A 27,479-nucleotide genomic window follows, 5' to 3' on the forward strand; every position below is an offset into this window, starting at 1 on the left:
TCCATCAAAATTCTGCCGGTATGTATTAGCTTGGACACTTGGTTTAAAGCTGCACTCCACTGCGGCACCTCGCATAATGTCCTGGCCACACCCTGGGCATCTGATGGCGACTGTGGCCATAACAACCAGTTATCAGGAATATCAAACACCGTGCCAGTGTTTATTATTGATATTCACTTCGGACAGATAAAGCAACCACCCTGTGTGACCTGAGAGTCTGAAAAGGATGTAATGGTAACCCTAAACCAATATGTACTTAACTTTATTGCCCTCTTAAATCTCTACTCAAAGATCATAAAATAAAAGAAAACTGATAGCAGGCTTTTACCCAGATGTGTTTTCAGGCTTCCCCTGGATGTCCACATAATAGAGACACTCTATCAATAGAGTCTCTTTTCTGGTGTGGGAAACACTTTTTTTACAACTTGACTTCATTCAACCTTAAGCATCCATCTCCCCCACCAATTCCCCCCTGCCACGCCTGAATTTTTTTTTTTTAAATCACTGGGGAGTTGGGGGGGGGGGGCTTTTTAGTGTCTACTACAGACCCCAGATCTTTATATTTAGCAGCTTAAGTTATGCCACTTCCAGGGGGGGGGGGGTAACTCCCATATATGAGCTAATGGTATATGGGTATTTGTTTAGTTTAGTCTGAGATAGGGTATGGAAATCAGAGAGTTTTGGTCCAGAACAGTCCGGGTATCATTTGCCTGGAAAAGGATCAGTGGTATGACAAATTAAGTTCAGAATAAGAATAGAAACTCGGAAGAGAAAGAGGCTTTCCCAAACATAAATAAAATCATTGTGGCAATGCAGCCTTGTTCCCAGGGTCTCTCCCCCCCCCCCCACCCCTGACCCTGGTGGGTGGGAAAGAGAGACCCTGGGAACCAGGTTCCTGGCAATGTTGTTTACAGATGGTTTTTCATAAAAAAACACTGATAGTAATACAGCTCTAAAGGTCTGGGATAGGGTAAGGATTTTTGGTGTCTGGTCTAGTATAGGGTTGCAAAATCCGGCTGAACATGGTCTGGTACAGGGTTAGGGTTTCAAAGTCACAGCGGCACACCCCCACCCAAAAGTATACAAAGTGACCCCCCCTCCCCGCGCGCGCGCCAGGATGCCACTCCACTCTCCAGCGCAAGTTTTAATTTCCACTGAGGACCTCTCAGGATCCCAGTGATAATGGTAATAAATTACGTTCAAAAATCAATTTTCCGTCTAGTTTAGGTTCCGATTTAATCAGTTTCGATATTTGATACGTTTTGCAAATAAGCGGTCTTGACGGCAAAAAGGCTAGTTACGGCCATTTATAGCCTTCGTTTCTATTTAACAATCGTCACCAAGTGCTTTTACCGCCATTCCTTTTTGAGCCGATTGGTGCAGTGAAGGAATGCATTAAATTTTGGCCACAAAGAGGAGATAAGAGTGTTCGTAGCTTGCGAATACAGCCACCACCCCGGGCAGTTTGGCGGCGCCTCCGAGAGCGATGCGGCCGTTGTAATATGATATTGTCAACCTAAAATAACAGTTCTGTGACGGAGTAGCTCGCAGACGAAAAATAAATAGATTACCTTCCTCCTCAAACATTTGTTTAGGTCAGGAAAGGCAGGGAATCTCAAAATAATCTTCAGTACTCTCCTCTCCCTCCGTTCAAACAAGTTGTTTACTTCTCCTCGAGTTACTTTGCCGGTCGTGTTTTCTCAGATTGTTTTGATTGGTTGACCATTGCATTCTAAACCAATCAAAGCTCAAGATCGCTGAAAGTTGACGCTGGTCAAATTTATTGCGGGAACATTTTCTTCATCCAATATGGCGACGACCATGTCTCATATGGCGGGAAGAGTTTTCTAGTTTCGATCCGTAATGTCAGTTCAACAAAAGCGAGTCGCGTCTCTCATTTTAAAAGAACACTATGGAGAAATTGTAGAAAAAGTTGGCACTTACTGTATCGGAAAAGGACCTCGTCCTTTGCGGGATATTATTGGAGACACTAAGCTTCCTCGAGATCAAGTGCAGAAGGCATTATGCTGTCTCATTCAACATCATTTTGTTACATTTGAAGTGAACAAGAAGAACGTGACATTGTACAATGCCTGGATTTCCAATATACTTCTTCGCCCCCGTGCTCCGCGTTATATTTACTGCGCAAAGACATTGTTTGGGTATACAGGAGAACTGATCATTGATGAGATTTTTCAACATGGGGCAGTGGCTATGAGCGCCCTGGTGGAAAAAGTTTTGAGCCATTTAGAAGAAGATAACCTTGATGTGGATGAATATGAAGTTAAAGCGACCTTTGCCGATCTTGTAAAGAACCATTTCCTCCAAAGAGTGAAGCCAGTTCATAATAATGAAGACAATGCGGATATGAACAGTTACAATGATGACATGTATGCTTTGCCTCCAGGAGTGACTTTACAAGGTGTTTTATAGAATTCTGTACATGTCTGTACTGTCTGTGTTTGTAAGATAATGTTAATGTAATGTATCAGTCAATTCCAAGCGAGATCATCCCCCCCCCCCCCCCCGGGCAACTCCCGGGTATTTGACTGCTGCTGAGGCCCAGATAGTGGGGAATTTGATCGAACAGAAGCCCAGATGGTCATAAACTATAAAATGCTAGCGAGCTCAAGTGTGTGAAGTAAGTATTTTGTAACATTACTGTAAAGTACCTAGTTTCAACGTATCTATCTTTTCCTATGAAAATTGGCTGATAAATAGGGCATGAGTGTCCGTTTAGACCAAGTGTTAACGAGAACTGGTCGTTAGCAAATTCGCTCGTACTGATCGATCGCAATTCAATGAGAAAACCGACTCACAGTGACATTTAGCCCCGACTGGTGGGGTATTTGACCGTGAAACTGGTCCACATAGTGGGGAATTTGATCAGGCATTTCCAAAAAAGTCAAATGCCCGGGTGTTTGCCCGGGGGGGGATGATCTCGCTTGGAATGCACCTAGTGTTTAGCTGCAGGGGGGATGGGGAAGGGGGCAGCCAACAGGTAAAGGGTAGGACATTTGAATCTACAAGCTGAGCTTTCCTGTTCAAATGCCTCACTCCAAAAGAGGCACTTAATGTTATTGAGAATTATAAAGCAAGTCTGTTAAAATGGTTTAAAGCCCATTACAGGTAGGTTATTTCTGTTCTATCTCCAACCTTTATTTTGAACACGATGTTGAAAAATTTTATCACATCAGAATCACAGAGATCTATTTATGGTTTGCCACTTATCAATTTGTAGAGATTCATTTTATCTTGCATCACATTCCATAAATGGTGTACATTGTACTAGGTTTAGTGGGTTCAAAAAAAGAAATAAACTTTATCCAGTAGCAAATTATCCCTACAAATTTGCTTGGAAGCTGAAGTTTAGTGGTTTATAAATATTTCTGTAGGTCATGGTGCAAAACGAAAAAGAAGTATTGATGATAAGGGCCAAATACCAAAAAGACAAAAAACAGGAACAAGGTTGGTACTTCTTAAGGTTGGCAACCATACTAAGCTGGTGGAAAGAATACAGTCTAACCTTCTCTATTACAGGGCTTGCAATTAGATTTGAAGTAGGTGGCTGCCTGTGTGCAGCATCTGTTGGAAAGCAATATAAGAGGCTTTATAAATCTCCCCTTTGCAGGGAACCGCATGATTGAATTTTAGCTGGTGATTCACTAGAGAACATCAGCTGGAGCTCCGGCAGGTCTTTCCCAAAGCCCCACCCAAAGCCCTTCTCTAAGCAGACACACTTGGGATAAGAAAGAAAGCACGAGTTTAGGTGTTTTATTGCTTATTGGATGGTACAAATATAGCATATGTAAGTGGCTGGGACTGCAATTAAGTACCCTCTTATCGGAGGTGTCTGTTGGCAGAGGATCCATTGTAGATGTGCACTATAAGCCGTAAAGGAAGGTACCTAATAGAGCCTTTTCAGTTAACAACCCCCCCCCCCCCAAACCAGAAAAACACACATGCTACATGCATTTTACAACAATAGATGCAAATTTCAACTGGCAAATAATGCATATGATATTGTATCAATAAACTTAATTTGTTTACTTTTTCTTTTTAGTCAATCTGTCAGTGGTAGAAGCTCTGTAAGTATTAGATCATGAATCATCATTCTTGTTTCTTCTAATAAGGATATATTTTTTAAACATTGCATTCCTTCATGCAACTTTATACTCTTTTGTTATTTAACAAGCAAACATGTATATTTTTATGGCTGGCATGTTGTTTATTTAGTTACCGGTACTCTCTGTCAACCAGATAACTAGGTATATAGTGGGTCGACACTGGCAAACTTGCCAAACTACAGATGTGCTTTTTATTGAAAGCAATGTTGTGATCAGTGAAAAGTCAGATTTTTTTTTCACTTGATAGGCAGGAGCCTCCTTAATCCTACCAATAGTCCGAATATTCTACACCTGACCATTTTCATCTGATTGTTTTCATTCTAATTCAGGAAATAAATGATGAAGGGATTTTATGGCAAGTGAATTTTTCCAGGTTTCATCAGCATTTCATTGATGAGGTAAGAATCAGGATTTTTTATAACAGGCAAGGTTTCACCCATTACTTTGGTTGTCAACTTAAGACCGGCAGCGAGAGAAATGATGTTGATCAGCTGTAAAACTTTAAAAAAAAAAAATTTGCTCTAGTTGCATTTTTAGAATAGCATAAAGTGATTTTTAACTTCAAATGAATTTTAGAAAAGTATTCTAATGTTCAAGAATGTATTTTGAATTGGGGGAATTTTATTTTAAATCAACTTTTTCTAGCTTGATCTGTTTTTTTATTCTTAATACCTACCCAATTGACAAAGTAAGGAAAAATAACTATTAGTGAATCTTATCACTGCTGGCATCTTAAGAGGCTCCGACCGAGAATATGAAGAATCGTTGGACAGGCTGGGGAAATCGAAAATCTTGAAACTTTGCCTGAATAACACCTTTGGGGTTCTATGTTCGAAAATATTATTCTCATCTTCTAGGAATTTATGGTTTTCGAGAAATTAAGAAAAAACGAAAATAACTGTTTTAGCTCATTAAATATGCAAAAAATATGCGTAAAAATGGCAAAGTTCTCGATATTCCTATAAGAGCAATTTTCATTGCTTTGAATCGAAATAAACTTAGAATAATAGCTTGACCTTTCTTCTTTCAGGCAACATAAACTTTTAATTTTTTCCGGCTATTTTGAGGTTTCCTTCGCCTTTTAAAATATTGCTTTATCAAGCACTTCGGGAAAGGGCAAAAATTGAGAAACTTTGGAGGCCAAAAAAGCACCTTGATATGTCCGATATCGAGTCAAAATAAACACTGTGCAAAAGCTCGATGTCTCTTCTGTTATAATATCAAATAAAAAATCTGGGTACTCAAGATTCGCACAAATGAGAAACGAAAGTTTACGACCTCCTCGTGTCTAATTTGCATAAAGCTAATTTTTGAATTCGTCCTCCGCTAAGTAATCTGGTCTGCTAAATTAACATTTGGTAGCTATGATTTGCACAAAGAAAGCAAGTTTAAACTTTATTTGATTTTGTTGACGTCTTATTCCTATCAACAGGTTATATAGACGCGAAGAAAGAAGAAAAAACAGTAAAATCATCGACTGAGGTCATTGCGTGACCTGCGTCACGTTATGAATTTTCTTGTCAACAATTGAATTTGATTTGTTTTTTGGGACTATTGCATTTCAAATTTAAAATATCATTCACTTACCTGAAATTGGGAATGATTTGTATCTTTTATTTTTAACTTACGTCAAAGCTATAACTTGCGTAGTATTATTAATTTGGAAGTTGACTTCAGTTATGAACATAAACGTACATAAATATTATGAACATATATCGCTGTTAGTTTCCGTTCAGTTGTCATTTATAATGGAAATAAAAATACCAAAAGTTTCTCATCTTGCTTTAAAACAACTATATAAAAGGTTTCGATCGTGCAAAAACCATTCATTCATTCAGATGCACATCACAAAATTAATTTAATTTATAATTCCCTTTAAAGAGACCGAACACGTACACAGCGACAGAACTCGGCGCCAGGACATTTAACACAAAGCACGAAATTATTCGGCTGAAATTTAAAAATAGAATGACCCTTAACAGTTGTGCCTCTCTTGTTGGTGGGGCTTGGAGTCCAAGCCCAGAAAATCCAGAGTTTGTCCAGTTTGTAAATTACCATGCAAAAGCACACTTCAAATTTGGTTACATCTTGTCTGACAGATACTGAAAGCATCGATAGCGAAGGAAAATTGTTAGTTGCCCGTGCAGATAAGGTAAAATATTTTTTTTTTTCTTTGAACCACTTTTATGTTTAGTTAACTGAATTAATACAAGCTAAACTATCCAATACCTTGGGATTTTTGTAGCGCAAGAATGCCAAGAACATATGACAGTTTGCCATAAATACAAGAACACGCTCTTTCGCTGGCGGACTCAGGAGAGCAAGATGTTCTATACCAATGGAAATTGCGAGCCATAAGCCTTCTTTTACTCGGGAGGATCGCGGAATAGCAAGCAACCCCGCTCTGTTTTACAAGAGACGGGTATGCTTGTTCCAGCTACAATCCTAGACAAAAATCCATGGGACACTTAAAGAAATAGTGCTCAGTGACCATTCCCTTTGCATTAAGAACGCATTGTTTAATTTTCCGAGCCCCCCTTTCCCCCCAAAACAATGTTGAGATATTGTCCCACGGTATGATGGATAGAAACCAACATTGAATTGGGGGTGGGGAGGGGGAGGTCAATACAATGTCAATTTTTCGTCAAAGTGGTTAAGTGTCCCAGGACTTTTGTCTTGGATTGTATTTGTGAGCTCGGTACTGAACTCGCTATTTTTGGCTATAACGCAATTGCACATGTATTATTTCAATGAAATATCAACGGTTTTAATGCAAATGTAGGTCCACGGCATAAAAGACGTGACACGTGACATCAGAAAATAAGGGGGGAGGGGTGGGTGAATTATTAAAAAAAAGGGCAGAGAAACAGGGCTTATTTGGATTTGTGGTCGCTCTAACTGTATCTTTGTATAAAGAGGACAGTGTTTTGTGACAAAATCGATTAACTCATCACTTTTTGAACAGATTCGAGTCAATAGGGATAAATATATTGCCTTATCAGACATGAGGACTATGTCTGAAAGCCCCCAAAACGATATCTTTATCGCAACAAAACAAACTTGACATGGTTTCTACAGCGATTTTTCTTCTCAAACAGGCAAATCTCTTTTTGGTCATTGAAAAGAAACCCCATTCTTTTGGCTGTTAATAATTGAACATGTCTGTTCAGCTGAAATTTGACACGAAGATAAATGCCACTGTTCGGTTGTAATGAGATAATGAGATACGCTAACATTTCTCACAACAGTACTCGCCACTGTTTTCCGCTTTTTTATGCCCTAGCTCAGAAATATATGCGTGAAACGCAGCTATACCGATTGAATATTCAAATAGGAACCCTTTATGAAGTATTCATAAACGATGCTAAACGTTTTGCTCAATTTCTCACAGTACTCGGTGAACAAGCGTTGAGATAAATAATATATGCTAATTATTCTACTCTTGGTTTACGAGTGAGTACTGTTAAAAAAGTGATTAAACGAAGAACCAGTTATAACTATCGAACGTAATAGCATTGAATACACTATTCTTGATATGCTGAGATGAAAATCCAATGAAAATGAGCACGTTCTAAATATTTTAGCTCAAAGAATCATGCGAGTACTGTTGCGTTTCCGGTCGAGCACTGTTCAGGGTACTTACAGTTCTGAGAGGAAATATGATGGTTTTGAACACTTAGGCGCTGTTTCTTGGCAAAGAATAATAAAGATGGAAAGAAATAACGATCCCTGACATTAGTGTACCATGTTATACTGAAAAGAGTTCGCAAAGCTTGTATTTGGGCGCTCAAAGACTCACAAAAGAAAGCAACAGAAATAACAGTCAATTTCTCCCAAGGAACGGATTCCATCAGCTACACTTTGTGGCTCGAAGATAACTCCAAATAGAGCTTTCTTGTTACATGCTGTAACTGTTCACAAACATTTGTGCAAATAACTGCTAGAACAAACATATTTTAAACCTATGCAACCTTCTTTCGGACGCAAAGACAATCCCGATTTTTTTCGCACACAAATACAATCCTAGACAAAAATCCATGGGACACTTAAAGAAATAGTGCTCAGTGACCATTCCCTTTGCATTAAGAACACATTGTTTAATTTTCCGAGCCCCCCTTTCCCCCCAAAACAATGTTGAGATATTGTCCCACGGTATGATGGATAGAAACCAACATTGAATTGGGGGTGGGGAGGGGGAGGTCAATACAATGTCAATTTTTCGTCAAAGTGGTTAAGTGTCCCAGGACTTTTGTCTTGGATTGTAGATCACGGAAGTATCAACTTTCTTGGTGAAGGTAAGGTAAATTTATTATTTGTTTTTTTTTTTTGAACCACATTATTTTATAAGGTTCACACTAGCGACATAACGACATGGACATAACGGTCTTTCCTTATGTTGTTATGCTTATTTATGTTAGGCGGTTGTTCACACTGGTGACATAAAGCATCAACTTGAGGTGTTTTTTGCATTTGCGTGACCTTGCCGTTATGTCGTTATGTCGCTAATCTGAACCAGGCCTTATAACTGAATTGATACAAATAAACTATCTCATACCTTCGGATTTTTGAAGCGTTAGAATGCCAAGAAAACATGACTGTTTGCCTGAAATACAGGAACACCTCGGTATTAACTTTTAACACTTTTCCTCGATATTGTAAACATCGCTTTTGTTTTTTTATAAAATGCCATTTGACTATATCCATTCCTACTATCAATCAATCAATCAATCAATCAATCAATCAATCAATCAAAGACTTAATTAACATGTCAAAAAAGTGCAAGGAAAAAACACCCTATACTAATTGGGGACACTTAAATTAATATCAACCTACAATATATAAACTAAGAAACGGATAAAATGCTAAAAACCATTGACTAATCATAACTTCATTCACCAACCTGAAATTGGGAATGATTGGGAATGATGGGGGGGGGGGGGGTTGGTAGACCCTCCAAATGAATTTGTGGTTGGGGCTTGTTCGACCCCCCCCCCCCACGTTTAAGTGCCGAAAATATCGTGAGCCAAGCATAAAATTAGTTTGACAAGATATTCCGTCTTGTGAGTAAGTCATTGGAAGTCTTCGGGAAACGTATGGCCTACGAACAACAAACGGGAATCTTCGGAAATCTTCGGTCTAGAAACTGCTGAGAAAACAAGAACAATTACTTGAACAGATAACAGTTGATCCAAATATGAAAACCTGCCAAGTATTTTTGGGCCAGACTAGTTCCCTCCAAGTTCCAAAACGCTCCGCTGCCTCTGGTTTGCTTCCAACATTTGGTATATAATTGCCAGAACGAATATCTGGCAACACTGGCTGAAAACCAACGTCTGTCACTGGCTGAAAACCAACGTCTGTCACAGAACGAGTGGTTTAGCGCGGCACGGATAAACAACTGTACCACTTAGCAATCGCGTGCGCGCTCTTGTGTTTGCACTCGCCTGCTCGCGCGTTCACATACGCTTTCTATCCCTTGAGCAACAGCGCTTGTTCTGAAGGCTAGTAGGGTTAGGTCAACTGTCATTTTATAACTTAAAACCAAAAGCGATTTTTACAATATTAAAGAAAGTGTTTTAACTTAAAAGTCCAGAAAATACTATAGTAATCATCTAGGCTATTATTCATTAAATTTTTACTTGGAAGTTGTTACTGTGGGCTTAAAACAAAATTAAGTAACAGAAAGTTAATGCTTATGTGATCTAGCTCAAACAAGCATACCCGTCGCTTGTAAAACAGAGCGGGGTTGCTTGCTGTTCCGCGATCGTCCCCGAGTAAAAGAAGGCTTATGGCTCGCAATTTCCATTGGTATAGAACATCTTGCTCTCCAGTCCGCCAGCGAAAGAGCGTGTTCTTGTATTTATGGCAAACTGTCATATGTTCTTGGCATTCTTGCGCTACAAAAATCCCAAGGTATTGGATAGTTTAGCTTGTATTAATTCAGTTACCCATACATAAAAGTGGTTCAAAGAAAAAAAAATATTTTACCTTACCTGCACGGGCAACTAACAATTTTCCTTCGCTATCGATGCTTTCAGTTTCTGTCAGACAAGATGTAACAAAATTTGAAGTGTGCTTTTGCATGGTAATTTACAAACTGGACAAACTCTGGATTTTCTGGGCTTGGACTCCAAGCCCCACCAACAAGAGAGGCACAACTGTAAAGGGTCATTCTATTTTTAAATTTCAGCCGAATAATTTCGTGCTTTGTGTTAAATGTCCTGGCGCCGAGTTCTGTCCCTGTGTACATGTTCGGTCTCTTTAATCTAATTTTGTGATGTACATCTGAATGAATGAATGGATATTGCGCGATCGAAACCTTTTATATAGTTGTTTTAAAACAAAATGAGAAACTTTTCGTATTTTATTTCCATTAATGAGAACGGAACGAAAGCTAACAGCGATATATGTCCATCATAATTTTAATAACTATGTACGTTTATGTCCGTAAAAAGTAAACTTTCAAATTAATAATAACTACACGATTTATATTTTTGGCGTAAGTTACGCGAGTAAATAAAATATACCGGTACAAATCATTCCCAATTTCAGGTAAGTAAATGATATTATTATCTTAATCTTTAATCTTAAACTTGAAATGTAAGAGTCCTAACAAACAAATCTTTCCTCCAATCTTTTTAATTCAATTGTTGACAAGAAAATTCATAACGTGACGCAGGTCACGCAATGACCTCAGTCGATGATTTTACTGTTTTTTCTTCTTTCTTCGCGTCTATATAACCTGTTGATAGGAATAAGACGTCAACAAAATCAAATAAAGTTTAAACTTGCTTTCTTTGTGCAAATCATAGCTACCAAATGTTAATTTAGCGGACCAGATTACTTAGCGGAGGACGAATTCAAAAATTAGCTTTATGCAAATAGACACAAGGAGGTTGTAAACTTTCGTTTCTCATTTGTGCGAATCTTGAGTACCCAGATTTTTTATTTGATATTATAACAGAAGAGACATCGAGCTTTTGCACAGTGTTTATTTTGACTCGATATCGGACATATCAAGGTGCTTTTTTGGCCTCCAAAGTTTCTCAATTTTTGCCCTTTCCCGAAGTGCTTGATAAAGCAATATTTTAAAAGGCAAAGGAAACCTCAAAATAGCCGGAAAAAATTAAAAGTTTATGTTGCCTGAAAGAAGAAAGGTCAAGCTATTATTCTAAGTTTATTTCGATTCAAAGCAATGAAAATTGCTCTTATAGGAATATCGAGAACTTTGCCATTTTTACGCATATTTTTTGCATATTTAATGAGCTAAAACAGTTATTTTCGTTTTTTCTTAATTTCTCGAAAACCATAAATTCCTAGAAGATAATAATAATATTTTCGAACATAGAACCCCAAAGGTGTTATTCAGGCAAAGTTTCAAGATTTTCGATTTCCCCAGCCTGTCCAACGATTCTTCATATTCTCGGTCGGAGCCTCTTAAGTCTGAATACAATTGGAACTACACAGTTACTACTTTAAAAAATGTTGTATGATCTTGCATATTGTAGCCAAGCAAATAATGTCATGTTTTAAATATTTTTCTCTTTAGGATATTGTCTCAGCTGTAACCAAGAAAGTCGACAAGGTAAATAAACATGTTCTGAACATTTGCCATCAAGTAACTTAAAGTTAAATTACCGGTATTACTTAAACAGTAAAATTAATATTCTCCTCAGGCTTTGGGAGGGTCCATACCTTGAATCCCCTTAAAAATCTTGAATTTTTATTATCGATTTTCAAAGAGCAGATAAGAATTTACATTGCTAAAAGAGCTTAAAAAGACAATGGTTCCAAACACTTAACAGTATTTTCTTCGGAAACAGTAAATATTAAAAAATTGGCCAATTTAACAGCAAACACTAAACATTAAGGGTAAATAACACTTAACACTAAACCCCATTCAGACCCTCCTAGAAGGTTTTTGAAACCATAACACAGAACACACCAATATTTTTAGATGCATCATTTGATAATGTTGTTCTACTGTGGTACTTAGTTTGCTGGAGAGATTGTAAAGACAATGTTAAAGTCAAGTGAGCTAGAAAGAGATCCTTTATCACCAACATCACAGACAGTGTCACTGTATGAGGTAACTTAAATATTATAAATTAAATTCTATATAAATTAAATTCAGCAAGTTAAAATAAGAGGAAACATGGGCACATCACTGCTTTTCATTCTGTTACATGTGCATGACATGAGTAAAGGTAAACTTGGATCTGAGCCTTTTAAGCAACACTTTCGACATTCTTTACCGAATGTAGCGGAAATGGAAGAATCTTTGGCCAGTATCAACATCCAAATCCTAATGATCTATTTAACTTTAACTGAAATAAATGGCTGCTTTACCTTGATCAGAGGGTGTGTCAAGAATTTCAAAAAGTATATAACTTACATGTCCATTCAATTTTATACACAGATCTCACAAAATTTGCCAATTACTCCCAAAATGGAGAAGGCACAGATCACCCAGTACCTGTCACTACTAACAGATGAGAAGGTAACTATTGCTTCAGAGATACAGTAGAAAATCCCGAATTTTTGAACCTCCAGGGAAACAAAAATAGCTTCAAAACATAGGGAGTTTCTAACATCTATTAAGCAGCCACTTACCATTTACACAAGGGTGGCCGCTTAATAGGGGTTTGAATGTAGTACCTTGAAAAAGTTGCTGCTCATTTAATAACCATTAAAATGATTATTAATATTAGTTACACTATATATTTTTTAACCTTCTTTCAATTTTGTCCCTAACAGGAAAGTTTGGTTTCCAAAACAGGGGAGAGTGGTGGTGGAATCTACTGTATAAGTATCCTTTACTCACTGAACTAATGGAAATGGCAATGGCCTTGTTATGGTCTACAGATCAAGTGGGTCTGTGTTTCAGCCTTGGCTGGGGACATTGCATTGTTTTCTTAGGCAAGACACTTTGCTCTCACAGAACGTCTCTCCACCCAGGTGGATGTTAAATGGGTTCTGCCAGATTTAATGTTGGGGGAAACCCAGCAATGCACCTACTAGGGGTGGAGGGGGTGGTAGAAATACTTGGACATAGTAGCTTAATGCTACAGAAACCCCGCAGGATAAGCTTTAGTGCCTATGGGTCACTTTGGCCCAATGCCAACAGAGGGCCTATGCTTACAAAGTGACTTCCTCTTGTTATCTTAGCAATTATACCAAAAGGAAAACTTGAACCACTTTGAAAAAAATATTGTTTTGTTTAAAAAAAATGTTCAAAAACAATTAAATTGTACCAGTGTAAAAATTGAATTACAACTTATCCTTTATAACTGAAGTATTATTAGTAATAGGTTTGCTAGGTTTCATTTTCCTTGTGCTCTGTGAGCTTGATGCTGTTCTCCTTGACAGTTTTCAAGATATGCAAAAGTGTGTGGATATGCTTTGTCAAAATGTGATAGAATCTATAGTTCAAGAAAGGTATTTTAATTTGTTGTTTGCATTTTGTTAGCAATGTTGAGGGAAATGAAAAATGTTTAATCAGCATTATGTCAACAAGCTACAGGTAACTGGTAAAAGCTAAACAATTTTTTGTTAATTTCTCTTTCTTGATTCTTGATTGTGACCAGGTTTGGTTCAAGATGTTTTAGAATCTTCAGATTGTTGTTGCTCAAGAAACACATGGAACAGAAACAGGTGGGATATTTAGGAATAATATTATCAAACAAATTATTAATAATTTTCTATTTAGTGTATTCTAAGAATTAATGTTAGTTGAATTAAACAAACAAACAGCATTGTAAGATGGCAAAATACTGGTTATACAACTTGTTCCAGGCATTGGGTTTGTTGGGGTGAGCAGCGTGAAAAACAGGATTAGTGAAAAGTACAACAAGTGGATTTTTTTTTACTCACTGTTCTTCTCCTTGCTCCCCAACTACCAAATGCCCAGAACAGGCTGCAGTCCGACTGGCTGACTGACTGGCTGACCAATAAAAACCCAAGGGACAGATAAACAGATGAATTGGCTTATAGAGCCACTGACTAACAGACTTACTGTTCTGACTGACAAAATTAATGTGCTTTTTGTAAGTATTGTGATTTTTCTTTCTTGTCTGTGTCTCATGTGTAGATAGGTGAGCTTGCAATGATTCCATCTAAGGATGCCAAAGAGCTCTTGTACAAACTGTTTGCTGAGAAGTTTATTGCATTACAGGTAACATCAAAAATACTACTGGCAAAGGTTTTGTTTATTGCTATTTTTAAAAAAAATATTTAATTGGTTAAAGAAACCAATCATGTTTTGATCATTTTTGTTTGTCAACAGGAAATTCCTCGTGCTTCAGACTATGCACCATCCAGAACATTTTACCTATTTTCTGTGGATCTGCCACAGCTTAGTAGAATGTTGATTGAAAAGTCATACCAGGTAATAGACAGACTAAAGCTTTGTAACTTGAACTGCTACTAATAAACAATTATTGGATGAGGTTTTTGAGATATCCGGAATAATCAAGGTCGAGGTTAGTGTTATCAGCCGAAGCCAAAGGCTTCGGCTGATAACACTTACAGAGACCTTGATTATTCCGAATATCACATAAACCGAATCTAATAATAATTGTTTTATTATACGTTGTTTTTCTGGAAAAGTAAGTAATGACAAACGATTTCAACCTGTTTCAAAACTTGTGCTAATTCCGGCTGGTCGTCCTACTAAATTGTGGAATAGTTACTTCCCAATTTTTGTTAGTCATTTTTCGGTGTTTTCCAAGACTTTATGTAGCAATTTTTAAACTTTGGTTTTTAAGGGGATTCAAAGCCTGAGGAGAACATTGCTCTTGGAAATCATGCATTGCGCACGCAACCTACAGATTAGTGAATAATCTGCTAGCAGATTATTCACTAATCTGTAGGTTGCGTGGGGTTGCGCGGATTCCCAGAATTAGCTGTAGGCTCTTAGCCAATGAGAGGACAGCTAGTGACTACAATGTATTAATAATGTATTATAATGGCTTTGTTGGCAAACGACCTGAAACACAGGCCTGGTGTTATAATATTGTGGAAGGCTTTCAGTTGAAAGATGCTAGCAGTGCTTTCAACAAGAGCTGATGGTCAATGAAAAGCATTGGTTACATGTACTTCACTCTACTTTGCTCAGGGGCTGGATTTTCATTTAATGCTAATGTTAACTGGCTGCCTGGCTCCACTAGCCCCTAATGGTTATTCCAGGCAGCCAGTACTTTTGCTTTATTTAATTTCCTCCCTGTATTAATCTTTTCGTGTAAGTGCAAGAGTAAATTAAAGGTTGTTGTCTCAGAGAAGTTGGCAGAAGTAATTAAACAAAGATTGTCTCAAACAGTCAGTTACTTACTCTATGCAAACCAGCTGCATACTTCAAATTTTATTTGAAACCCCTGTTCTAGAGACAACCACTTAAGGCAAAAAAAGTGTCTAAGTTGCAACAGAACCAGTGCCAGATGACAGAGGTGAATTGCTGAGTCACTGTCAGCAGCTGAGACTACTGCATGCCGCCCTACAACATCATCCTAGTCATTGTCACTGCAACCGTCATCATCATACTTAGTTATGGAGGAAGATATATTCTCACAAGAGGAGTGTTTTATAACTGGTTATGCTTTTCCTCATAACAAATTTTCTTTTTTAAATGGCAATAATGTAATGTTCTCTGCATTTTCTTTAATGATTGAGTTTTCTTGGGTTAGAGCCCTGCACTGGTATCGCAGAGGTCAGGGTTCAAGTCCCGGCAAGCCTGATTTTTTCAGGCTTTATTTTCGCAACTGCTTAAGTTGTGTTGATAACTGCGAGGATCTTCTCTTCATTTAATATCCTGTACATTGACCATTCTTTCATACATAGGCCCTTGGAAACCTGATGAGCAGACGACAGACTGAAGTTCAGGAACACAGGTAATCAATACTACAATAGATGTACTGCTAGCGAGCAGTGAACTTTCTGCCAGCTTTCATGATATTTATTACCTTTTATTAGGTAATTAATAGGTATTTATGTACGGAGATCCAGTTGACTTTCTACATGGTAGCCATCCCCATCTCTTGCGTTCATGTTCAAAGAATTGTTAATGCCCTGCTTTTTCTCTAGTAGCAGATTGATATTGTATGTTAAAAGGTGCTCAATAAGTACTGTTGGTAAAGATAATGACAAAGCCTGCATTCTGGCCTAGTGGTCCATCAGGCCAGAGCTTATTCCAGCTTAGGTAGCATGATTACTTGGAGTTTTTTATTCCCCTTGGATGGGACGCTAGTCCATCGCAGGGATGTAAAACCTGTTTTCAATCTATTGTCTGATTCAGACGTCTTGTGGAAAAGGAAGAGAGATTGGAGGCCACAATAAACTCACTGAAGGCACAACACGGTGAGGAGACATCAGCAGAAGCTGTAGCTGAGCTTCAGGAGCTGATTATACCAGCAGAGAGAGAACAACTCAGGAAACTGAAACTAACTCTTGCCAAGTAAGCAAAATGCCAAAACATCACAAGGGCAAAGGTCCTTGTTTCTTTGTATATCACAAGAATAAAGAAAATCATCAACTGGGGAATAAAAGGGAGTTAAACAAACCAAGACCAATGCAGCATCAGAAATTCAGCTAAACAGCACAGTTGGATAAGCTGATAAACATTTTCTGAGTGAAAAAAATTATTTAAACATCTGTTTTATGTACGGTAGCTTTATAGCTAAACACACATGGAGGTTTTGGAGAACTTAACTCCAAATTATTTGGAAACACATTTTACAGCATTTCTCATTGTAGCAGTGATGTCCTTATGACATCTGAACATCAAAGATGTTTCTCTTGCTGTAAAAATAACGCTATCGATTCATGGATAGCTAAATAATTATGGCCAGAATGAAGAAATGGAAAAAACCCAGAATATTTAGGTAGATAAGATTTTGGTTCTAAAGGACGCATAGAAATGGCATGTCCTGGACCAGAGAGGGAGCCAATTGTTAATGGAGGTAAGAAACAGACTAACAGTATGACTGCTTTGCTGATGTCAAGTGTTAACATTCAAAACACTGTGAATCAGAAGTTACAAACTTGAGTCTAGGCAGATCAGAAATTGTTATTAACATTAAAAAATCATAGTTTTTATTGATCAATGTATGATTAAGGTAATTTAGAAGTAGGCCGTCTATCTTGGAGTGACATGAAGTCACAGTAGACATCAGTGAAAAGAAGCTTAGTTTCAGATTCAGTGTGTTCGTAAGAGCTAGGCTAACATTTTGTTGGAAAACAACAAGAAAATAGTATTCTGATGCTAAATTGGTTACTGAAGTTTCTTTTCTTTGTCTTCAGGTTGGAACAGAGTGAGTTGCAAGTTGATGAGACTATTTTCAATCTCTCACAGTACATTGCTTCACATTAAAAAATCAAGGCCACCTGTATTTGGTAGATAATCACATGACACACACAGTCACATTTAATAACAGATTTTGTTGGCTAAATTTGTGGTGTTTTGGCATGTGAAAGTTTTAATGTTAAAGGTCAGTGGGAGTTACACTGAAAGATGACACCAACAAGATGTCACCTGAGAGAACCTGAATTGATCGTGATGCTACATGATATGGAGCAATTCAAAGAACAGTATTTAGCTTCATTTTTAGAAGGAAGCTCCATGATTCCCTCAGGATGCAAACTTTTTTCTGCAGTCTTGTTTTCCCAATTTAAAGCCATTAAATGGAGATAACCAGGCATATTCAAATCTAGGAGGCTGAAGCCCAGTTTAAAGCAGAGCAATCAAAAGAGGTTGATTTGGACACTAATTAAATCTATATTTATTATAGACTTAGAACAGAAATTCTGAAAACTGCTATCAAAACTCCTAGTCAAGAGTGGTAAAACTGCCGTTAGAAACTTGAATTCCACTAAACAATATTTTTTACAGAATTTGTATAACAAATAATGATGCTATCGAGCCAACAGGGTAAAAAAACTCATGAGGTGAAAAGAAAAGCAGGTTTTTGTTTAGGTCTAAAGGGCACCAAGCTGTTTTACAGCAGAAAGTATTTGGCTTTCCTGATTTCCACATGATAAAACTTGTTAATTGACGCAGAGCCAGATGAAATTTTGAAAAAGCATTTTACCACTCTAGTAGTAGGTATTGACAGTTACTGATGCATTGATGTGCAACATTGTACTTTTAGAAAATACCTTGTAAGTGCTTCTACAGACCACTAAATGTGATATTAAAACACAGTACAAAGAACAAAAACAATGAAGAGTCTGTTAACTTTTATTATAATGTTTTGCATTGTAATTCACTCTTAAGGAAAATAAGTGACAACCATTTAATTGTCATATAAGGAATGCAAGATAGATAATTATGTTCATCACACAGCATACATAACTTACAGCAAAAGAGAATATTCACCATATAAAATGTTTCATTCCTATGAATTAAAATGGCTGAAAAATGCATTACAAAAAGCTTCAAAGAGAAAACAATAACAATGAATATGGGAATAATTCCCTTACCATTATACTATATTTTATAATATTATTATGCCACAGTCTTTGTTCCTAATTCTACAAATGCTACAGGTCACAGAATTTCAGTCCATGACTGAGATACCGGTAGATGCAAATAGCGAGTAGAAGCAACCCTTGAAGCAAATGTTATAAAGTAAATTTTAATTTTTTATTTAACCTTGTTTGCCACCATTCCTTTAAGTATTACACAACAGCATTTTGTCATTCATTTTTCCATTTCTAAATTGATATAATCTCAGGGATATATTGTTAGTAATGGAAGTGTCTTTAAAATAATCTCAAAAGTTTTGTTTCTTAAATACCTGTCTAGGTTAATACTGATGTGTAGTTTTGGAATGGTAGAATTAAGCTTTTTTAAAACACTATTCTATATTATATTATAATTTTTAATATATACTTTACATTATAGTATACTTGCATACTTAAATAGTACTTATCTACTCTTATTGGTTACTGGTACAAAAATAATATATTTAAACTAAAGAGTATTAAAATATTAATTAATACATAAGTTTATTATAATCACACCAACAATGCTATAACACAAAGTAACTCCATGGCACCTGTAACAAATGTTTTCAGGCTTTATATTCCTGGATAAACAGACAAAACTCTGCAGACACAGACTTAACTTGCCCCCTAAGGGGGGAGGGGGTTAAGTTGGTTGAAAGCAACTACACTGTAACAAGATTAACTGCCTGCTTTGCACATCACATGACCTTTACTACCCAAGACTTGCGATCGAGCGACACGGAAAACATTTTGCACATAAATTATTACATTTCTCAACTAATGAAACGTTTAAAATCCAAAAATCTCCAGAAACACATGCTTAAATAATAATACCAAGTGTGTTTACTAATCAGTAAATTAGAAGTTCAAGTTCTCCTTTCAGTGAAAATTTCTCTTAAACAGTGGACTGTTTTGGTGCTCCACCTTTCTTTGCCCAGAAACATTCTGAATTCTCTTTCCAGTTGGGTTCCCCTTGTTCATAAACTTCCTGAAAAGGACAGAAAAAAAGAAATTCAACTCCTTCAGTAATCCAGCAGGTAAAGTCTGTGTTCCAGCCTAGAGGCCCATCAGGCCATAGCTTATCCTGGTGTCTGTAGCATTAAGTGACTAGGAGTATTTCTACTCCTCCCTTGAAGGGATGCTAGTCCATCATGCAGGGTTACCCCCAGCACCTCCCTTGAAGGGATGCAGTCACAGCAGGGACCCCGCCCTCCCTGAAGGGATGCTAGTCCATCATGCAGGGTTACCCCCCCCCCCCCCCCAGCATTAAATTTGCTGGTACTCATTTATACATCTTGGTGAAGAGAGGTACTATGAGGGTAAGGAGTCTTGCCCAAGAGCGGCAACGACCCCAAACATGGCTCAAACCTGGACTGCTCGATCTGGAGTCCAGCGCACTAACCATTTGGGCACCCCACCTCCCAAATCCTGCAGAAGGCCTTGGAAATGTCACTTTTTTATTAAGTTGTTGTCTTGTAGGCAATGGCAAAACACAAATTGAAACCAGTTTAATTAAATAACATTAATTTTTTTAAGTATAAAAAGGCAGGATGACAGAAACTTATTTTTACCTTTTTCCATATCGGGACTGTTGCTTTTAAAGTGTCTATACAGTACTGCACAGCCTCAAGAGAATTCTTTCTGTGCGCAGATGACACTGCAATAATTACACTTGCCTCACCAATGGGGACCACTCTGCAATTAAAGTGCAAATTGTGTTAATTTATAACTTTTTTTAAATATATATTTAATCTAGTTCTTACTTTAACATAAGTGTTTGATCATTCAAATGAAAGATATTGAGCAATACTAAATTTTAAGTCTGTAGTTAAAACCCTGAAATAATAGCTACTGAGCCAGTAAAAATTAGAATTCTTATTATTAAAAATTAGAATTATTATTTTATACTTTCATATGCTGCTGTTGGTTTTAAAATTTGGACTTTTTGACCTTAGTTGTCAAAGGGTTTAACTCACCCAATTCTGTGAAAAATGGCTATTTTTATCACTTCCCATTTTTCTCGCACTTGTTTACAAATCTTGCGCATCTCTGATCTGGCCATTGGTATATATGCCTCATATTCTAGACGGACTACTGTTTTTCCTAAAAGCAAAATAAAAGAAAACAAAAAAAGTTGACAAAAAGTAATTAATTGAAATAAATGCAAGCTAACTGTGTGACTAAACCTCAGTGTCACAGCTGGACAACAAACTAGAGCCTTATAACAATTGGTGACATCACACTGGCTGTGATGATCGCCCTTACCCTACTTAATGAAGGAAATGTAAAACATTCAATTATTCAAATGGTCTGTAACCTATACAAAATTTCAGACTCTTTTCAGATCTGGAATCGGTGAGACTTTTTCCAAATTGAGGGCTTTACCGGTATATATATCCTGCAATGATGACATTTGTGGGTTGCAAAATGTCGGAAAAATTATAAAGACATTTAATCTATTGGTGTCATGGCACCATGTTGAGATGATGATGATAATTTAGCTAACAAGGAATCCACTTCTTACCTTCAAAATTATCTCTTGTTGTACCTGTAGAGGAATACAAAAAAAAATGACAGTTTGATGTACCTGGTTAGTTCAGTTAGTAGGGTGCTTTTAAAACCATTACTATTTTCAGTAAATTATAAATTGAAAAAACTTTTTAAGGTATTGGGTCATATACTACACCCTGCTCATAGTTTTCAGTTTAAAAATGGATACAAGGACATACCAGCCATGTTAATGTATGTTATTTTATTGCTGTTAGGCAAATTAAATTACCTACAAACAGGGAGATTGCTCCAGCACTAGGTGCACCAACAATGTCTGTGACTTGATCAACATGAAGATGATCTGGAGTTATAACAATGGTATCATCAGCCATGTGTAAACTGGGTGTCTTTGCCTTACTGAAAAAAAGGCCAGCAAAATTATTTAATATTAATAAGGTAAAATAATGATTGTAGAAATGATTAAAATAATAAATATTAAATACATTAAATACTGTTGGTTGAGCCCATTGTAAGTTCTCGTCAACACATTATTGGGCAATAGGGGGGGGGGGGAGGCAGTGGGGGCTGGTAGTGCGTTGACGTGTACACCTTAACTGAGGTGGGGAAGGATGTAAGAAGAAAAGATGAGAAGAATTTTTCGCTGTAAAATACAGTCTGTGGTAACAGCTAAATTGTTCGTTTTTCTGAAATATCAGTGATTAATAGAAACAGTAAATATAAAGCTAACTAGTTTGTTTTCAAGACGAGTTTTAATGAATGACTGTGAACTTAAATTTATTATTCAAAATCAGCTTCCTTAAAGAATTCATATAAAATTTCTTAATGTCAAAAATGAAATCAAGCAACTGTTTTCTTAGCATGTGTTTATTCAATATTTATCTCCATATTCAATATCGCATTTACAACCCTGTCAGTTAAATGAAGCCCTTTCTCGGTGCTTCTGAACCAAAGAAGATTAATGAAATTCAAAGGAAGAGGAAATTATTTATAACAATTATTACAAGCATTCTCTGAAAAAGGAATGTATGACTGTCATGTGAGAAATGCCTAGGTGTATAATAATATTTATTATAAGCTAACAACAAATGTAATGTCAATCAAAGTGCTGTAATCTTTCAGAGGATAATGTATTTTACTCATGACTGTCAGTGGGTAAGTTTTCCCCTTTAACTCTGGAAGAAGTTGAATCTTTTAAGCTTATAATCATAATATAATGTTTAAACAATGTAGAAAATAATTGATTGTGTTATAATTTTAATTATAATTCCACACTTGCTTTAGGAATAAATCACTTTGAATATATAATCAATGAGAGTTTTACATCCATACAGTCATGCATATCTTACCTCATTTTTCTACACAGAATTGTGTTCCCTAACACAAGCTGCCTGGATGTTAGTGTTAAACAGTTGTTTATTAGTTAACTTTTCTTTTTATGAACTGAGAAAGATTCCTTACTTACAGTGAATATATACACATGTTCAGCCTGCGTACAAAGAATATTTATGAGCATAACATGCATGCATTTAGTTGAATATTATCAGCTTTTAGTGGCTCTATGCAAATTTATTCAAGGGTATCAATTGTCATAAAGAGTGACAATAATCAAACACGTTGTTTGTACACCTTTAGGTCTCTGTGGAAACTTCTGAAGTCAGTAAATAATTAAAGTAAACTTGCAAGCTGTCTTTACAATCTTGCTTGTTTAATAACTTCCTATATAAGCAACAGCGCCTTGCTGAAAATTCAAACAAAACAGAAAATGTCTGACTTGAGATGTAACGATGTGTTGTTTACTTTGCAATTTTACACCTTGTGATATTCCAAAAAAGTAAAAAATAAATGGAAATACAGATTAAATTTATAGTATTATAGTGTGTAAGACAAGAAGTATAATAATATAAGACAGGAAGTGGATTCATTATCTCTAATCACTGAAGCAAAAATGAAAGCTTTTTCATAAAAACAAGGTACATTTTAATTAAAATAAGTTAAGAAAACTTATAGTAACTAAGTAAACACATTGCCAGATTTTCAGGTAAAATTAACAGGGAATTGGGTGTATTATCCTAGCAACATTTTTTGTCTTGTTTGTCTTGTTCAATCATTTACTGAGTCCAATATTTTTGGCCAAAAGCCATTTTTCATTTTCTCCAGATGAAAGCTGTCTAGTAAAAAATAAATAAACTGTGCTGTTTTAAACATGGATGTTTTTTGTGAAACCCAAAATTTACAACACATAAAATTTTAAACCATTTTACAAAAAAATGCATATTAGGGTATATTAATTGAAGCCATATTTATATTATGGAGCTAAAGAACTTATTCAAAATAATTTCGTTTAGTGAGGTCTCTGGACATTGTACAATATCTAATTAATTATAGTGACTAATTAAAATAAAAAGTGAATCAAAGTAAGACATCCTCATGGATCTGAAAAATCTTCAGAATTATTCATTGGAAAAAAATATATTTCACATCAGCAGCTGTAATGAACGAGACATCATTAAAATGACAAAAGCCAGTGTCGCACCATCTTAATCATCCAATTCAAACTGTCATTTCTTCAGCTGTTAATTTGAAAGTCTAAAATTCGTCTTCCAGACAAAAATATAGATAACCACCATTATTAATATTGCAGCATTAGACAAATCATCCACAGGCAAGTAATGAGGCTTTGGACATAAAAAAATTAATACCGGTATACAACTCAAATCCAAGCTCAAAAAAATAAGGCTCTGGACAAAACGCTGGTCCACATAGGGATAAAAAAGTGTTGTCTGGACAGTCAGCCGGCACAAGTAGATTTTCCTGCCGGGCAAGTGACATTTAACTCTCACTTTCCTGATGGGCAAGTGTTCCCAGGCAAGTTATCTGTCGACCTAATTATAAAAAAAGAAAACAAGCAAAGCATACAACTGTCCATGGCAAGCACAGCTTGAGAGTGGATTGTCCAATGCGCAAATGAGGGGTGTCGAATTGTAAATGCTAGACTTTGTAGGACGGCAAGACAGATGTCTTTTCTGCGAGCCCAAGACCATTCTAGCCTTGCAAAAGAAATGGAGACTCCGAGGAAGACGTCAAAGAAAAATTCAAGATGACCAGACCCCTGAAAGATGGCTAAAATTTTGCAACACGCATTTTTTGAAGGACCATTCACCACCCCTCAAACTGGAATTCAATTTTTTTTTTCAAACCCTGTCCACAGTCCATGTTTAGTGGACTATCCAAAAATGAAAGTATATGCTGTAAAATTAATAACTGACTTGCTTCGAGCTTCATATCGTTATGTTTAGAGAGCTTTAGGCCTTGCTTTGAGCTTCATATCGTTATGTTTAGAGAGCTTTAGGCCTTGCTTTGAGCTTCATATCGTTATGTTTAGAGAGCTTTAGGACTAGCTTTGAGCTTCATATCGTTATTTTTAGAGAGCTTTAGGCCTTGCTTTGAGCTTCTTATCGTTATGTTTAGTGTTATTGGGTACACCAATAAATTGAAGCAGTCTATGGACTAGGGTTGGTATTTTAATTGTCAACATCTAAATGTTACAAGCCTAGAAGCTTTCATTTGTTGATGAATGGTCACACAATAATTCTAAATCCAAAGAAATAGAACTGCATGATATTGAGTCCTAAATAATAAAATAGATGAAGAACTTGACTGAAGTCATGGGTATTTAACTTGAAGAATTTATCATATAACTCCAAGATCACGAGGATAAGAAAAGTTTAGTTTGCACTTCATAATTTATCTGAATCATCCGAATTGACCATTTTTTGTTCCTTTATGATGCAGTATTAATAATGGTGTCTTTTGATGCTTTTCTATCTAACTAAAGTAGTAAACTAGTTATTGTTTTTAGGTTTTATTCTGTCATAAAATAATTTCACGTCACAAAAATGACATAAATATTGTCATATGGCACAATAAAATGACTGTATGAATTAAACTATTGTCTTAAGGTTTTATTCTGTCATATGATAATTTCACATCACAAAAAATTATGACATAAAACTTTTCATATGGCACAATAACATTGACTGTAGGAAGAGAGAGTTTAATATGCTGCTCTGGTGGTTTGGAGATACATCAAGACAATATTCCCTTGTTGATGATTTTCTTGATTTTTGTTAGATTGATTTAGTATATCATGTTCATATCCTCGGCACTTAACTTTTAACATCGCAATTCAAGTGAATCATATTATTTATTAGCAAGAACTGCATCGAAGGACGGTATTTTATTATTTAAAAATAATATCACTTCCAATTTTAGATTAAAGAGTAGCTGAGTAGTGGATGTATTTTGATTCCCACATCACATTATGCTCTTTTAAAGCTATCACCTGTCTCAATGATAGACAGCTGTCAGTCAATCCTGGTTACCGAAAATTCATTCTACTGAGTCATATTCCAAGTCAACTGATAACAAATCAAATTTGAAGTGATGAACAGGGCACCAACAGAATATATGTCAGTTATGCACCTGCTAAATGGAATTGTAGATTACTGCAAACCATTGGTCAAGAAATCAATTTCAATTTGTCAGACACTTTATAACTGTGTGTATGTTTTTATGTTATCTGCAATAGCTAGTGCAGCTTCCTACTGATTATGGCAGATTTGCCATGAAATTAAATTGCTCAGCTGCCTTAAAATTGGAAATTTAGCACAGGGCATTGTTCAGTCCAAAATTAAACCCATTGTCAAAATGTGTGCTGATCGCAGGGATTGCAAACCGTATGTTTTAATTATTTGCCCTTTAGTATTGCCTTACTATACAAGCTGCTCTACTTTACACGTAAAATAAATCACTCCTGTGATAATAATAGCATCTATTTTAAGTAATACCTCTCTTCTTTCATTTTATCCACCGCTAATTGGTGGAATGACTGCGACTTCTTCGCCTCCTTCAAAGTTAATCTCCGAATCCTTTTCAATATAACTCTGATTAACCGCAATCACAAGGTTCTCTTGAATAACTGCAAGGCTTAACACAAAGATCGTGTACAGTTAAAGAAAGAAAAACTTACCGCAAAAAAACTGTATGCCACCACTGTTAGCATCAAGGGAATGAAGATATTTTCAAAATTTAATAATAAACTGACAGAAAGTTCGTAATCTAACCGCGCTTAAATCAACAAGAACATTAATTTCAAAACCGACTACTGAACCACAAAAATTTATTTTCAGCTTACCTCGGAAAATTGCTGAGAATGTTGTGGATCAAATCTCTCCCGGTGAGTCGCTTGCCGATTAATATTTGTGCTGAACGCTGTTCAACTAGTTCACGGCTTTTGGCGAAGAACAAAACAGTGACCTGAGAAATAATGAACAATAATACACTTTTCTGGCATCCAGAGTTACTATTTCGACTTATGCAAATACGCTAATGTAAACAAATTTAATCCAGGCAGTTATCATTCGAAACGCCGACAGAACATGTACACACGCGTACTAAATTAAAACGAGCTCACGGTTAAGTCTTTTTATGAGCAAATGATTGTAGCGACAAATTCTTTATTTTGTAAAGTTTCATCGAGGAAGGTTAGTTTGGAATTCACTTGGCGATTAATTAGCGGCAGTTCGAGAACAAGACATGTTCTTTCCTGATCACAATAAGTCAATTTCAACACTATCTCGATAAACGTGCACGGCCTGCCTTCTTGATTTTTCTTCGCGGCGGGAGTTTTTCCGCAGGGTTAGCATTCAATCGTGGTGTTATTATCATGTACACTGAACGAAGGATATTCTAATGTCTACACAAGCACACATGATTACGTTTCCAAGGACATGTAAGTTAGATATCGGAAGTTTAGATCTTATGTTTTACTGTTTCCAGAAGTGCATACTTTCACAGCAAGATCCAACGAAAAATGTCGATTTGCTTACCTCTACTTGTTCTGTCGTGTCATTATTAACGTGATCCATCAATGATTTTCGTAAAAATTAAGTAAGAGAGCGCCCTGTTGGACTGATATCTGTTATTAAAATTAGATGAAAATTAGTGCAGCTTTTTATACATACAAATTGCAAAATTCTACCAGGCGTCAGTGATGACTGACGTGCAACATTCTAAGGAAGTGTTTGATTGGCTGGTTAATTGTATCCAATGAAATGCTTTGTAATAAAAGAAGTCGATGTAAAAAAATGGCGCGAAGATTCGATGTTGAAAATCTTCGTAGTTTTTGCTGTATTTCGCGCTTAAAAGCTCAGAAAGTAAAATTTTTCTTTAAGTTAATTTAATAATGAACTGTTTTAGTGTTTGGTTGCTTAAAAAGGGCAAAACAAAGAATGTCGAATTTTGGGTTTAAGCTGACTGGGTTCCCAAAGGCCCCCAGCCCAA

The 27,479-nt window shown here is 36.4% G+C and overlaps 2 protein-coding genes across 3 annotated transcripts; one reads left to right on the forward strand and one right to left on the reverse strand.

Annotated features, from left to right (window-relative positions):
- The first annotated feature begins 1,729 nt into the window (after window positions 1-1,729).
- LOC144651476 (DNA-directed RNA polymerase III subunit RPC3-like) lies at window positions 1,730-18,242 on the forward strand. The gene is made up of 15 exons (XM_078511422.1): window positions 1,730-2,422; window positions 3,396-3,468; window positions 4,064-4,088; window positions 4,457-4,525; window positions 11,677-11,712; window positions 12,124-12,216; window positions 12,547-12,627; window positions 12,885-12,936; window positions 13,505-13,565; window positions 13,715-13,781; window positions 14,218-14,301; window positions 14,413-14,514; window positions 15,963-16,012; window positions 16,417-16,575; window positions 17,421-18,242. The coding sequence occupies exons 1-15, from the start codon at window positions 1,864-1,866 to the stop codon at window positions 17,488-17,490; spliced, it is 1,581 nt and encodes a 526-aa protein (XP_078367548.1). The 5' UTR covers window positions 1,730-1,863; the 3' UTR covers window positions 17,491-18,242.
- Window positions 18,243-18,352: 110 nt separating this feature from the next.
- On the reverse strand, window positions 18,353-27,161 carry LOC144651487 (molybdopterin synthase catalytic subunit-like). Of its 2 annotated transcripts, none has more exons than XM_078511442.1 (7): window positions 27,026-27,161; window positions 25,985-26,123; window positions 21,406-21,533; window positions 21,151-21,174; window positions 20,603-20,729; window positions 20,198-20,321; window positions 18,353-19,614 (listed from the first exon to the last, which is right to left on the reverse strand). In XM_078511442.1, exons 2-7 carry the CDS (start codon window positions 25,996-25,998, stop codon window positions 19,522-19,524), a joined length of 510 nt encoding a protein of 169 aa, XP_078367568.1. In that variant the 5' UTR covers window positions 25,999-26,123; window positions 27,026-27,161; the 3' UTR covers window positions 18,353-19,521. The 2 variants fall into 2 exon arrangements, with proteins under 2 accessions (XP_078367568.1, XP_078367561.1); XM_078511435.1 differs by lacking the exon at window positions 27,026-27,161 and adding an exon at window positions 26,332-26,453.
- Window positions 27,162-27,479: the final 318 nt, after the last annotated feature.

The sequence above is a fragment of the Oculina patagonica genome, chromosome 1 (genome assembly GCF_052425735.1).
Source record: "Oculina patagonica isolate OP01 chromosome 1, crgOcupat, whole genome shotgun sequence".
NCBI classification, from domain to species: domain Eukaryota; kingdom Metazoa; phylum Cnidaria; class Anthozoa; order Scleractinia; family Oculinidae; genus Oculina; species Oculina patagonica.

Coding starts and splice junctions, on each gene's coding strand:
- LOC144651476 (XM_078511422.1), top strand. CDS start 1,864: ATGTCAGTTCAACAAAAGCGAGTCGCGTCTCTCATTTTAAAAGAACAC. Junction 4,089..4,456: donor CTGTCAGTGGTAGAAGCTCT/GTAAGTATTAGA, acceptor ATTCTAATTCAG/GAAATAAATGATGAAGGGAT. Junction 13,782..14,217: donor AACACATGGAACAGAAACAG/GTGGGATATTTA, acceptor TCTCATGTGTAG/ATAGGTGAGCTTGCAATGAT.
- LOC144651487 (XM_078511442.1), bottom strand. Junction 21,175..21,405: donor AGCAATCTCCCTGTTTGTAG/GTAATTTAATTT, acceptor ATTCCTCTACAG/GTACAACAAGAGATAATTTT. Junction 20,730..21,150: donor AACAAGAGATAATTTTGAAG/GTAAGAAGTGGA, acceptor TTTTGCTTTTAG/GAAAAACAGTAGTCCGTCTA.